The sequence below is a fragment of the Hyperolius riggenbachi genome, chromosome 11 (genome assembly GCF_040937935.1).
Source record: "Hyperolius riggenbachi isolate aHypRig1 chromosome 11, aHypRig1.pri, whole genome shotgun sequence".
Taxonomy (NCBI): Eukaryota; Metazoa; Chordata; class Amphibia; order Anura; family Hyperoliidae; genus Hyperolius; species Hyperolius riggenbachi.
The window spans coordinates 119058190-119072997 of NC_090656.1; the positions used below are offsets into that span (position 1 = coordinate 119058190).

At 43.2% G+C, this 14808-nt stretch overlaps 1 protein-coding gene across 1 annotated transcript in view; it reads right to left on the minus strand.

The window, feature by feature from the left end:
- Positions 1 to 14808, minus strand: part of LOC137537714 (intestinal mucin-like protein) — a 293053-nt gene that overhangs the window by 109240 nt on the left and 169005 nt on the right. Inside the window, exons 5-6 of the mRNA XM_068259655.1 lie at positions 13668 to 13699; positions 10413 to 10587 (exon numbers count right to left, since the gene is read on the minus strand). Of these exons, the coding sequence (XP_068115756.1) occupies positions 10413 to 10587; positions 13668 to 13699 (207 nt within the window). The remainder of the gene's footprint in view (positions 1 to 10412; positions 10588 to 13667; positions 13700 to 14808) is intronic.

A 14808-nucleotide genomic window follows, 5' to 3' on the forward strand; every position in this document is an offset into this window, starting at 1 on the left:
CCACTTGCTGATTTAGGTTCTGCTATCTGGTTTTATGTCCTATAAGACACTTACATACTGTATTTGAGCAGGGTGAGATCTTCACTATAATCACTACTACTTTTATTGTTTTTAATTCATTTGAGAGACCTGGTGAAGCCCTTATATATCATCACTGTCTACTATCTCTCTCTTAATTTGTTGTTCATTAGCATTACAGATGATTTGGTTACTTTATGAGACTTTGACTTTGGAAGCTATCAATGTTCATATATATTGCAGCTTGATGGATGTTCTATTATGGTTAATGATTTGCCATGTATGGCACTCTTGTGAGTGACACATTGTGCTGTAAAGTAATTCATTTTGTTCTATTTTATGTCTTACTATTTAGGACTTGATATTTATATTCTGAGGTGATTGATTTTTTTTTCATCTATTTTCATGAAAATAAAGATTGTTATAAAATAACTTCCCAGCACTTTTCTGAGTTTTTTTCCTAGGTGATATTTTTTTCATCTTCTCTTTAAAATAACTTTTCTGCATTTTGCAATTCAAAAAGTACCAAAAGTAGTAGAAAAAGTAATATCAACTTTAGCTTGTATATTTTCCTGTTTGCTAGGGGTTTAACCACTTGAGGACCGCCCCCAGCCGATGGGCGGCGGCAAAGTCCGGGCCCAAACGACCGCAATACGCCCATCGGCGGGGGCGGCATCAGCGGTGGCTGTGCGGCGATCGCGTCATCAATGACGCGATCGCCGCCGGCAATAGGCTCCGCCCACCCTACTCGGAAACCCGCCGGCCAATCAGCAGCGCCGGCGGGTTTCAAACTTGCGCGATCTGGCCAATCAGAGTGTATAATACACTTTGTTATTGTAACAAAGTGTATTATACTGGCTGCCTCCTCCGCTGATGGTCACTCGTCGTGCGACCATCAGAGAGGACAGGCAGCCTTAGCAGCTAAGTAAAAAAACACTTTGTAACCCACACAGACCCCCCGATCGCCCACCCCAGCCCTCAGAACCCCCCCTGACCATCCCAGCACACCACTGCTAGCACCCCACCACCCACCTAAAAACCCATCAATCACTCCCTGTCACTATCTAGGGACGCTATCCCCTAGGGTAGGTCCCTAACTGCCCCCTAGGGTACCCTGATCACCCTCCCTACCCTCAGATCCCCCCCAGACCACCCCCCAGACCACCCCCTGTATACTGTATACGTTTGTATACAGCTGCCTTACCCACTGATCACCTGTCTATCACCTGCTTATCACCTGCCTATCACCCCTTGTCATCACCACCCATCAGAGCAGACCCTAAACTGTCCCTTGGGGGCACCTGATCACCCACCCAGACCCTCAGATTGCCCTCAGCCCCCCCCCCTGCTGATAACCTCCCCAGTGCATTGTTTACATCTATTCTCCCCTGTATTCCCTCACTGATCTATTGTCACCCCCTGTGTCTGCCACCCACCAGATCAGGACCCAGTCTGCCCCGTGCGGACACCTAGTCAACCCCCCACACCCTCTGATCGCCCTCAGACCCCCCCCTCCCCCCCAATCACCTTCCCAGTGCATTGTAATTGATTGTGCTGTAATTGCATTTGATTGTGCTGACATTCAATTTCATTGTGCTGACATTCAATTTGATTGTGCTGTAATTGTATTTGATTGTCCCGTGATTGTCCCGTGATTGTCCTGTGATTGGCTTTGATTGGCCTGTGATTGGCTTTGATTGGCCTGTGATTGGCTTTGATTGGCTTGTGATTGGCTTTGATTGTCCCGTGATTGGCTTTGATTGTCCCGTGATCGGCTTTGTCGCGCGATTGGCTTTGATTGTGCCGTGATTGGTTTGATTGGCCTGTGATTGGCTTTGATTGTCCCGTGATTGGCTTTGATTGGCTTTGATTGTCCCGTGAATTGAGTGCCCTGTGATTGGCCTGCGATTGCCTTTGATTGTCCTGTGATTGTTTCTGATTGCCTCTGATTCCCCACTCACCACCACCCCCCTGTCACTATCCTAGTGATCTAAAAACAGTGATCAGTGAAAACTGTCACTTTTTTAGTATCACTAGTGTTAGCAGTTAGGCCAGTTAGCTAGGCCCCTTTGTAAGTGTCAGTTAGTGCTCAGCCCAACGCACCACAGTCACTAATTAGCGTCATCACTGTCGCTTATCAACATTGGTACTATATAGTATCTGTAAGTGATCATTACTGATCGCAGTCAGATCTATTAGGGTCACTAGGATCCACAAAAAAAACGCAGTGTTTGCCCGATCAGGCCTGATCGCTCGCCTGCACTTGCGTTCAGCCCGCCCCACCGCAGTGACAGAATTTTTTTTCTGATCACTGCAAAAAACACTGTACAATAGCTGTGGCACTGTAAACCTCAGTTTTGATTTATTTTTTTTATCAAAACTCAGTGACCACAGCTTTCTACCTCTCAAATACTCCCTAAATTTAGCAGCCCACCATGGCAAGAAAGGGGTATTCCGATGATGAGGTTCTCAGGTACATGGCCCAGTCGGATGAGGACGATTGGGACGCCTCATTCGACGAATCTTCCAGGTCAGAGTTTGAACCTGAATTGAGCAGTGGCTCACTGACCGATAGTGATGACGAGGTTGAGGTCCCGGCTAAAGCCAGGCGTACCACACCCCATGTTGTTGGACCACAGGTGGCGCAGGATCAGCCTCAAGGGCAGCAAAGTGGTGTTCGTGCTGGTCTGAGATTTCATGGTGGGGCAGGCACCAGCAGCACAACATCTCCTGGAGCTAGCACCAGTACTTCCGTAAACCCTGGTGAAGTGGCGAGCACCAGCATGGAAGTTGAAACTGGTTCGGTGGCACGTGCAGTAAGATCCCAGTCGCAGCCACCAAGAAGACGGGCCCGTACTACCCCTAATTTACCAGAGGTGCTGGCAAACCCAAATTGGCAATCCCCTGATTCCGCCGCACCCGTACTTCCCCCTTTCACCGCCCAGTCTGGAGTCCAGGTGGAGACAGATAATCTAGGATCGGCCCTAGACTTTTTCTATCTGTTCTTCACCCAGGATCTCTTGGACTTAATTGTGGCAGAGACCAACCGTAAGGCCACACAATATATAACCGCCAATCCGGAAAAGTTCCATGCCCAGCCTTTTCGGTGGAAACCAGTCCAAGTTTCCGAAATTAAAAATTTTTTGGGCCTTCTCCTTCACACGGGACTAGTAAAGCAGAATGTGTTGCGGTCTTATTGGTCTACGGACCCAGCACATCATGTTCCCCTGTACTCTGCTGCCATGTCCAGGACACGATTTGAGAACATCCTGCGCTTCCTGCACTTCAATGACAACGAAACCTGTCATCGAAGTGACCACCCTGCTTTTGACCGGCTCCACAAAATTCGACCCCTCATAGACCACCTGTCATCCAGATTTGCAGATGCTTATACCCCTGACCAGGACATCTGCGTAGACGAGTCCCTCATACGCTTTACCGGGCGCCTTCGCATCAAACAGTACATCCCAAACAAGCGCACCCGGTATGGGGTGAAACTGTATAAGCTCTGTGAAAGGGCCACAGGCTATACATCTTATTTTAGGGTCTATGAGGGAAAAGACTCAAAATTGGAGCCGGTCGGATGCCCTGACTACCTGGGGAGCAGTGGAAAGGTTGTGTGGGACTTGGTGTCACCCTTGTTCCAGAAGGGGTACCATCTTTTTGTGGACAATTATTACACAAGTGTGGCCCTCTTTCAGCACTTAAAAATAGAAAAAATCCGATGCTGTGGCACCGTGCGGCCTAGTCGCCGGGGCTTCCCCCAACGGCTCATTACCACCAGACTTCAACGGGGGCAGAGGGCCGCCTTGTGTGCTGACGACCTGCTCGCGGTGAAATGGAAGGACAAGAGGGAGGTTTACTTCCTGTCCACCATTCACGCAGACACGACAGTTGAAATTCAACGGCGAACTGAGGTCATTGAAAAACCCCTTGTCGTCCACGAGTATAATACTAACATGGGAGGGGTGGACTTCAATGACCAGAGGTTAGCGCCCTATTTAGTTGCCCGAAAAACAAGACGCTGGTATAAAAAAGTGTCTTTTTACCTCATTCAATTGGCAATTTACAACAGCTTTGTTCTCTACAGTAAGGCTGGGAGAACTGGCTCGTTTATTCAATTCAATAAACAGATCGTGATGGAACTCCTGTATCCAGGAGGTGCCGTGGCCCAACCCCAAGATGCAACTAGCCGGCTGCATGGAAGGCATTACGCCTATCCAATTCCGACTACCCCAGGTCAACGAATCCGAAGAAAACGCTGTCGTGTCTGCAGCAGGGCTGGAATAAGGCGTGACACCACTGTTTATTGTCCCACCTGTCCTGACCAGCCTGGCCTATGCCTAGGGGAGTGTTTTGAGAGGTACCACGAGCAGGTACACTATTAGAGAGTAGGGAACTCCACACACAGCGGTAGGCACACAAGGGTCTCTCAGTGCTATTTCACACTGCTGCGATGCGTTAGGGCAAAATGCCTAGCAAAAGTCACACTTTGCGGTCCCCCCCTACGCCGGAAGTGCTTGACTTAACGCTAGTGCATGCCTACGTTACTGCGTGGCTTCTGTGGCAATATCGATCGGCCCGGAAGTCATGTTAGTCTATGGCGACGCAGTTCATTACTAGGCCGAATGCTACTCTTGTGGTATTGCCTGAAGGTCTGTTTTGGACGATACGGTGCGGCGGGCTCGACCCACCGGATATGTCAATATGCAGTGTGAAACCAAACATCGGGTTTCCAGAGACCCTAATACACAGGGCTGCCAGAAACCTCTCCTTTCACTTGGGACAAATTGCGTAATGTATTTCGCCACAACTCTGTGCGATTTGCACTTCGCACATTGTTCCATGGGGGAGGAGAGGTTTGTCCTCGGGAGGTAAGTTAAAAAAAAACAAAAAACAGGTAAGCAAAGAAGTTAATGTTTGGTTTGCAATGTTAAGTTTTTTATTAAAAAAGTTCAAAGGTTATTAATGTTAATGAAGTAATTGCTTTGCTGCTTGCTTGTTTTTTGTTTTTTTTTTCTCTTTTTCCATCCAATAACCTTCCAGGTGGACCGAGCGAACGACTAACCAGCTGCAGTACTGATGGTGCATCCTGACAGAACGTTGCGCGTCTGTCAGCTTACACACAAGTCGGTGCATGCAGCGCTGCAGGACGAGATTTCTCCTCCGCAGTCAAAAAGATACGTTTGCCGAGGCATATGGGCCGAGGAGTGGTGTTGGGGATTCATATGCTTTGGCAAACACTTTGTATCAAAAAAGAACTCTGGCAATGATTTGTTCATCCACATCGATCGATGTGAATGGATAAATCAGGTTTGCCAGGGCATACGAGCTGGTGGGTTTGGATTTTTGGGGCGGCAGCTCCTATGTCCTGGCAGACGCCTTCCCCTCCTTTTTGTATTGTTTTGTCTTTTTTTCTTCTCTCTTTTTTTCTATCCAGACCGACCAATCAGCTGCAGCACTGATGGTGCATCCTGACAGAACATTGCGCGTCTGTCAGCTTACACACAAGTCGGTGCATGTAGCGCTGCAGGACGAGATTTCTCCTCCGCAGTCAAAAAGATATGTTTGCCGAGGCATATGGGCCGAGGAGTGGTGTTGGGGATTCATATGCTTTGGCAAACACTTTGTATCAAAAAAGAACTCTGGCAATGATTTGTTCATCCACATCGATCAGTGTGAATGGATAAATCAGGTTTGCCAGGGCATACGAGCTGGTGGGTTTGGATTTTTGGGGCGGCAGCTCCTATGTCCTGGCAGACGCCTTCCTCCTCTTTTTTTTTTCAAAATTTTTTGGCAGATATTTTTTCATCCACATTGATTGATTGTTTGACGTTCATTTTTCCTTTCAGCCCACAGTGCATTACCCTTATGCCCAATATAAGGAGTATAGCAGAAACTCCTAATACTGGCCATACATGTAATGATTGCAGAGACCCTAAAATGCCAGGACAGACCTTACGAATGATGCCATTTTGGAAAGAGGACACCCCAAAGTATTGAGTATATGAGGTGCATGGTGAGTTCATAGAATGTTTTATTTTTTTGTCACAAGTTAGCAGAAATTGTGGTTTTGTGTTTTTTTTTTTTTTTTACAAAATGTCATTTTCCGCTAACTTGTGACAAAAAATAAAATTTTCTATGAACTCACCATGGCCCTCATGGAATACCTTAGCGTGTATTCTTTCCAAAATGGGGTCATTTGTGGGGTTTGTTAACTGTCCTGGCAAGTGGGCGGGGTGCTAAATTTTGAGCACCCCTGTAAAGCCTAAAGGTACTCATTGGACTCTGGGCCCCTTAGCGCAGTTAGGGTGCAAAAAAGTGCCACACATGTGGTATCGCCGTACTCGGGAGAAGTAGTATTATTATTATTATTATTATTATTTAGTATTTATATAGCGCCGACATATTACGCAGCGCTGTACAGTGTATATATATATCTTGTCACTAACTGTCCCTCAAAGGAGCTCACAATCTAATCCCTACCATTGCCATATGTCTATATTATGTAGTGTAAGTACTGTAGTCTAGGGCCAATTTTTTAGGGGGAGCCAATTAACTTATCCGTATGTTTTTGGAATGTGGGAGGAAACCGGAGTGCCCGGAGGAAACCCACGCAGACACGGAGAGAACATACAAACTCTTTGCAGATAGTGCCCTGGCTGGGATTCGAACCAGGGACCCAGCGCTGCAAGGCGAGAGAGCTAACCACTACGCCACCGTGCTGCGTTTTGGGGTGTATTTTTACACATACCTATGCTGGGTGGGAGAAATACCTCTGTAAATGACAATCTTTTGATTTTTTTACACACAATTGTCCATTTACAGAGTTATTTCTCCCACCCAGCATGGGTATGTGTAAAAATACACCCCAAAACACATTGCACTACTTCTCCCGAGTACGGCGATACCACATGTGTGGCACTTTTTTGCAGCCTAACTGCGCTAAGGGGTCCAAAGTCCAATGAGCACCTTTAGGCTTTACAGGGGTGCTTACAATTTAGCACCCCCAAAATGTCAGGACAGTAAACACACCCCACAAATGACCCCATTTTGAAAAGTAGACACTTCAAGGTATTCAGAGAGGGGCATGGTGAGTCCGTGGCAGATTTCATTTTTTTTTGTCGCAAGTTAGAAGAAATGGAAACTTTTTTTTTTTTTTTTTTTGTCACAAAATGTCATTTTCCGCTTACTTGTGACAAAAAATAATATCTTCTATGAACTCACTATGCCTCTCAGTGAATACTTTGGGATGTCTTCTTTCCAAAATGGGGTCATTTGGGGGGTATTTATACTATCCTGGAATTCTAGCCCCTCATGAAACATGACAGGGGGTCAGAAAAGTCATAGATGCTTGAAAATGGGAAAATTCACTTTTTGCACCATAGTTTGTAAACGCTATAACTTTTACCCAAACCAATAAATATACACTGAATGGGTTTTTTTTTATCCAAAACATGTTTGTCCACATTTTTCGCGCTGCATGTATACAGAAATTTTACTTTATTTGATAAATGTCAGCACAGAAAGTTAAAAAAATCATTTTTTTGCCAAAATTCATGTCTTTTTTGATGAATATAATAAAAAGTAAAAATCGCAGGAGCAATCAAATAGCACCAAAAGAAAGCTTTATTAGTGACAAGAAAAGGAGGTAAAATTCATTTAGGTGGTAGGTTGTATGAGCGAGCAATAAACCGTGAAAGCTGCAGTGGTCTGAATGGAAAAAAAGTGCCTGGTCCTTAAGGGGTAGAAAGACTGTGGTCCTGAAGTGGTTAAAGGGCATTTATTTGACAAGGGCCCATATGCAATTTACCTTTTCACCTGAGATATCTCCAAGTTAACATTTTCACACCTTGTCATAAAATCTCTTTTACGCCACCAGCAAACAAGAAAATACTCAAAATAATTTTGATAATACTTTTTCTTTACTTTTGGTACTTTTTAGATTACAAAATGCTGAAAAGTTATTTTAAAATGAAGTTGAAAAAGTATCTCCTAGGAGAAAACTCAGGAGAAAAAGTGAATTGCATATGGGCCAAGGTGTGAAAATATCAACTTGTAGAAAACTAAGAAGAAAAACTGAATTGCATATGGCCCATTGTGCCTTATCCACTTAACTTTTTTTCCAGAGTTTTCTTACAGGAGATAATTTTTCATCGTGTCTAAAAATAACTTTGCAGCACGTAGCAAATTGAAAAAAAATCACAAACAATTATGGTAGGTAAAGTAATATCCAACATTTTTTTTGCAATTTCTTGCTTAGTGGGAGCTGTATAGGTATTTATTGATAACGTTTGAAAAGATATCCTTGGAGAAAACACAGGAGAAAAGTTAATAGGATACTGACCATTGTCTTTGTATAGTTGTGTGTGATGGGAGGCAGGTGGCTATGGTATCTGCATAAAAATGCTAACTTCAAGGGTAAGCTACAGTCTACAGTACTCTCTCAGATATCTCTGGATTCTGGTTTCTAGCTTCTGTTATTACTTAGGTAACATTACTGAAGTGACGGGTTGATTAAACAAACCCACAGAGGTGTCTTCGCGGAGAGCCTGTAGATGTGCAAGGGGCTCATACAGTGAGACGCTGCTACAAGAGCAGCATAACAGTGATAAAAAATAAGGCTGTTAAGTGGTTATGCCTTAATGTCATGCCCCCTCTGTTATCCTCTGGTGCAATGCTGGCCTCATTGATTGCACTGAATGGGGCAGTGCTGCACTGAGTAGCAAATACAAACTGCAGTTTGGTAACACATTGCATAGCAGTACATTGCAGTAGTATTAATGTCAGACATTGCTTTCTATGCAAGTAGATGTAACATCCACTCAATCCCCCTATAGGGCTCCACCAGTGCTGGACATAAAAAGCTCCACTGGCCAGACATAGATCACAAAAGGAGAAACCTGCAAATCACAGTAGAGCAGGAGAATAAAAATAATAGATTCTAAACTGGTGCATCTTAAGGCTCAAGCATATCAGGTGTGTAATAAGCCCTTAAAGTCCCACAACCAATTCTAAGCAGCAACCCCACTCTGCTCTGATATGATGTAGCCATGGAATGTAAACCACACGTTTACACTCCTAATAGCAGTCACTTAACCGCTTCCGGACCAATGTGGTTGAAATCTACATCCTGCTTGTGACTGCATGGCTCTGACAGGACGTGGATTTGAAAGATCGCCACCACAATCCCGCCGATTGCGCTGCTCTCCCATCGCCACAACTCACTCACACTGCCGTCTATGTAACGACAGAGCTGTGTGAGCAGGTCAGGAGCTGATTTCATTGGCTCCTGACCCTGTCATCACTGTAAGCTGATCCCATGGGCTTAAATTGATGGACAGCGTCAGGAGTCAATCAAAGAGGCTTCTTACCGACTTTCAGTGCTCTGCCGTCATAGAGACGTCAAAGAGAGGGACCTGCGGTGATGGGAGAGCGCCGTGTCCGGTCGGAGCGACAGGTCTGTGTGGCAATTTTTCTTTAAGTGGCGATTTGTGGTGCCAGCAGTCAGCCAACTGTCAGCCATACTATCTCAGAAAAAAACACATATATAAGTAGATAAATATTTGCTCTACTTACATAACATATGTATTGCACTGTCCACATTTTGATTTTAGTGATTTTTCTATACTAAAAAAAGAGAAAATCCTTCTTAGGATTTTCCATTTTGACTGTGTCTATCTTTAAGCCAATCCTGACATAATTTCCTCCCTTACTCTGTCTGTGTATGATTGCCCAGCCTCCTCACAGTCTTCAACCACTCACACCGAGCTCTGCAGTAGAAATTGCATTGTCTCAGCATGAGAAATATTGGCCAATCAGAGAAGATCAGAGGAGTGGGAGGGGAAAACAGGAGGGAAAGAGGCTTCAGCCAATTAGGCTGCATTAGTTATTTCTGGGAAGACAGTAAAGAAGAAAAAAAAAGAAAACCCAGCATGCCCTGCAACTTCCTTTGTGCCCAGATGTACCAAATAAGAGCAGGAGAAACTGGGGAATGTTGTTTTATGGAGGAGAAAAGTAAGAGTGATTTTTAACTTTTGGATTGCATTGTTAGCTTGTTTCCCAGATAATAATAAAGAATTGATTTTTAATTTTATGCCTGACAGTTACACTTTAAAGGGGCAGAGACTACTGGTACGGAAGTAGTAAAAAAAAAAAAAAATCCAGTCCAGTTTTTCTGGATAACTTATTTTCTTTTTTGGAAACGTTGATTGTGCTGTTTTAAGTTTTACAGTATGTGGGTTGACGTCAAAATCTTGTTGTTTTCCAGGACAGGAAGTTTACATAAAATAAAAAAGGCAATTGTAAATGTTTTATGCAAATGAAAATAAAATTATCTTTTTCTAAACTTTGTTGTATAAGCTATATTTTCTGCGAACATAAGGTTGACTTACCACACTTCGTTATGAAACAGCAAACATTGTCTGGGTCCTGGACCGTCACTAACACAAAGCCTTCCTTTATGCATAATGGGACAACCGGGACGGGGCATGTGACTGGCGTACAAGTTATTTCTGAATAGGTGCCACAGGTACAGTTCTGGCAGTTGTCAATCCAGTACTCTCCAGGCTGTAAACGATGACCACAAAGACATAGATAGAACATAGAAAATATATACACGTATGAACATTTAATGTATAGCACACACACATAGGGCTATTTTAGGCATAGGCTGACTAGCCAGATACCTAGGATAGCACCTAAAGGAGGAAGTGGTAGCACAACATACTTTATGGAATTCAGTGTGTGTGCAAAGATGGGGTAGCAGCAGAGTGGTTTAAGTTACCTGCATGACCACCTCTTGCTGCTGTGCTGCACCTTCCTGACCAGGGCTGTAACTACAGGGGAGGAGGCCCAGGTGTAACATTTATGATGTCCATACCTGTTTTATGACCCTTGATAGATGGGCCCCTAGACTGTGAGGATCGCCAGGAGTAGGCAAGGGAAAGGGTGTGAACATTAGGGGGCCCCATCAACGTTTTTCGGAGGGGCATGATTTGTAGCTACACCCCTGTTCACACCCCTGTTCCTGACACTTCCTCCTTCACAGTCAAAACTTCTCCCTCCAGTATTGGGAAGATGAAATGCAGTATGCAGCACAGTGGCAAGAGGCAACGATGCACGTAACTTAAAGATACAATAAAGTCTCATAAAATTAATGTTTTTATATTAAAAATCTCTTTAAAAAGATTGCCCTAACTAAAACGCAGCATCTCCGCAGCTGAACTCTAACTAAATCCCCCCCTAACTCCCCTCGCAAAACCCACGACTTTCTTGGGCGTGGATTTTGCTGCCAGGGATGAGCAGAAACTACGCCAGTGCGAATTTACGCATCGTAGTTCGCATCTACGCATCGTAGTTCGTGGGCGAAGTCTCAATACTACGCTTACGATTTTACGCGTAGCGAAGTACCATTACGCGTAGTTTACGCCCCTACGCGTAGTTTTCTTGTGTATTGCGAAGTAAACTACGAATGCGTTATTCGCGTCTATTTTTCCGCGTACGATGTTATGCATACAGAATTACGCATTGGAAAGGGGAATGTACGCATAGAAGAGTTACTAGTACAAGCATTTGCAGAGCACTTCATGCGTACATTTTTATGCATAACGGCATAAGCGTCCGCATGCACTACGCTACGTACTATGCGTAATTGCGTATTTTAACGCGTAATCTACGAAATGCATACGAAACAAATATTTGATTTTGAAGCCGTAGGTTGGCGAAGCGTAATTGCGTAAAACTACGCGTAGTTCCAGCGTAGCGAAGTTGGCTGACTACGACCATCCCTGTTTGCTGCTGGAGGAGGCAGAGCTTTTAGCTGCAGCTCTGGCTCCATGCGCATCAATCCAAGCATATCTCCACCTCTCCCCTGCCCCTCTCAGTGAAGGAAGACTGAGAGGGGCGGGGAGAGGCGGCGATCCGCGCTGATGGACGCGTGTAGAGGCAGAGCTGCAGCCAAAAGCTCTGCCTCTCATGGAAACGCTTTTGAACTTTGGGGGGATTTAGTTAGAGTTCAGCCGTGGAGATGCAGCGTTTTAGTTAGGGTTATCATGTTAAAGAGATTTTTTATATAAAAACATGATTTTTATGAGACTTCAGAGTCTCTTTAATTCTCTCTGCCACAGCCCATCCTTGCACACATGGGTACAGTTTTGCTTTTTGAAAAACTGCTCTCTCAACCCTGATCACTAGGTACGGGAGCAATGCAGAGGGAAAGTAACTAATCCTGGCAGGTATGGGGCACTATACTTAGCTATAATTTTAATGGTTACTTCAAGTAGGATGGAACTCCCTATTAACTGAAAAAATTAAAATCATCTAATAAAAAAATAATTTATTTAGCTTACCTATCCTGTTGTTTTCAGTGTTCACAGTCCAATTTATGAGAAATGTGATATGAAAAAATAAAAAAAATATTCCTTCTGGTTTCCATCTTTACTTTTCTCTGTGATGCCAAAAGTGACATCCCTTCTGCCTTTTTTTTTGTTAACCCAGCTCAGTATTAACTTACAGTTTCTTTTACAAATGACTGTCCCTCCAACAAGCAAACCAGTGGCGTAGCTAAGGAGATGTGGGCCCCGATACAAGTTTCACATGGGGCTCCCAAGCACTCTATACATAATAATTGATATGGAGCACCAAAACCTGCCAATTGCAACTACAGTGTCAGAGGGGCAAGAAGGGGATGGGGAACAGTTTGTTAATGATTACCATTATTCTAAGTATCTATAAAAGTGATTATTATGAGCACAGGACAAACAAAGAGCTAATACTGCAGTTGATGGAGGGCACTACCTCTGCACCCCCTATTGCTACAACCCTAAAGCAAACATCACCTAGATAACAGGCTTACAGCACTGTGTATAAAAAAAAAAAAAAAAAAAAAAAAAAACAGGGGACCTATAGGGACCTGTTTTAGAAGAATATATATATATATATATATCCCTCTATCTTTCTCTCTCCTGCATGTGCAATTTACTTTTTCATTTGAGTTTTCTCCTTGGTGATATTTTCAAACTTGTCAATAAAATGCATTTTAAATCACCAGCACGTAAACAAATACTCAAAATAATTTTGATAGTACCTTTTTACCTACATTGTGATACTTTCAATATTGTAAAGTGCTAAAAAGTTATTTAAAATCAAAGATAAAAAAAATGATCTCCTGCGAGAAAAAGTGAATTGCTTATGGCCCGCTCTACACCTACTCCCAAAGACTTCCAAAGCTTGCCATGGTGGCAGATTGGAACAAGGCGACAAGGAGACCATCAGAGGAACAGGAAGACTCTATACGACCCAGAGTCTTCCCTCTCCATAGGTAAGCATCTGTTTTGTTTTTTACTTCAGTTTACATTGGCTTTAATGAAACAATCTTGATTATACAATCTTACTAAATCTACAGTATGTAGTAGAAGGGTAAATTGAATAGATACTTTAGGTAGTCCCTCATATTACATACAGTAGATGTGGTAAGATTGTACATTAATGGACATCATAAAGTGGATTTTTGGATTAACACTAATGATTAAAGAATCATTATTAATGTGTGAATTTCACAAATGTATATACATACAGTATTTCGTCTATTTGTAAATACTTTTACTGTCTATTTTGCATCTTCTCTCACTTAAGAAATATTGTCTTACCATTTTTTGAGTTCCGTTGGGTCCATCACAAGCTGGAACACATAATAAAAAATAATTATTTTTACAATTCTGTTACATTATTGCTTTTCATCATAGCCATTTAGTGTTAACACACTTTTATCCCAAAGCACAGATTTCAAGTTCCTTAGTAAAATAACGGTATAGATTGAAAGACAAAGAATCTGGGCATCGTCTTCTTCAAATCAACCAAAGCAAAAATAACAGCTGCCTGTATCAATGTGATCCACTGAGACATCTATCTTCTCTAATTGTAACCATTGGTGTTGTACTTTGTTTTCTGGTTGAACTCGATGGACGTATGTCTTTTTTTCAACCCAAATAACTATGTAACTATGTAACATTGTACAACTCTGACACATAAGAGAACATATAGTACAATTGTCAATACAGGAAAAGGTTGTGGAACATCTATTGTATAAAATGTTATAAATACAACCAGAAGATATTTCCATCTTAAAACTGAACAGTTTTGTGTGTTCTCACAGTACAAAATTTGTTTAATCAGAATCATAATATATATTTGGTATCAATAAAAATGTACATATAATATTTTAGGATGGTGAGCAGCATTTACACTATTTAAGCCAAATTGTAAGATACTTACCTACAGTATGTAGAGGGAAAGGCTCTGGATCTCTGGGGTCTTACCGGTCCTAGATCCACACCCTGGGTCATATGCAATTCGAGGTGATAAGAAGCTCAAAATGTGCAAGGTTCTTATCACCTTACAGCGCTCAGGTTTTACCTTCAATTCAAATCAAATCAAAGTCAAATCAAAGATAGCTTTATTGGCATGACCAAGATTCATTACAAGTATTGCCAAAGCAAGGGGAAAAGGGGGACATAGAAAGGGGGTGGGGTAGAGGGACAATGGCTAAGCAGTCTGTGGACATTTTCAATGCTAGGTATTTGCCTTTGCTCCTGAGTGCTGAGCGATGTGGAGCAAGGCATTTGTGCTGTGAAGCTGTCCTTCAGCACCACGGTACTGCGGCCTCACTCCCCAGGAGATGCGCATGCACCCATCAAGAGAGCCAGCTGATCTTTCCTCTTATTTACTATTTATCGCTGTCCACGGGACCTGCCGTGACCTTCACCACTGCCATTAACATCCTCTTCCTAC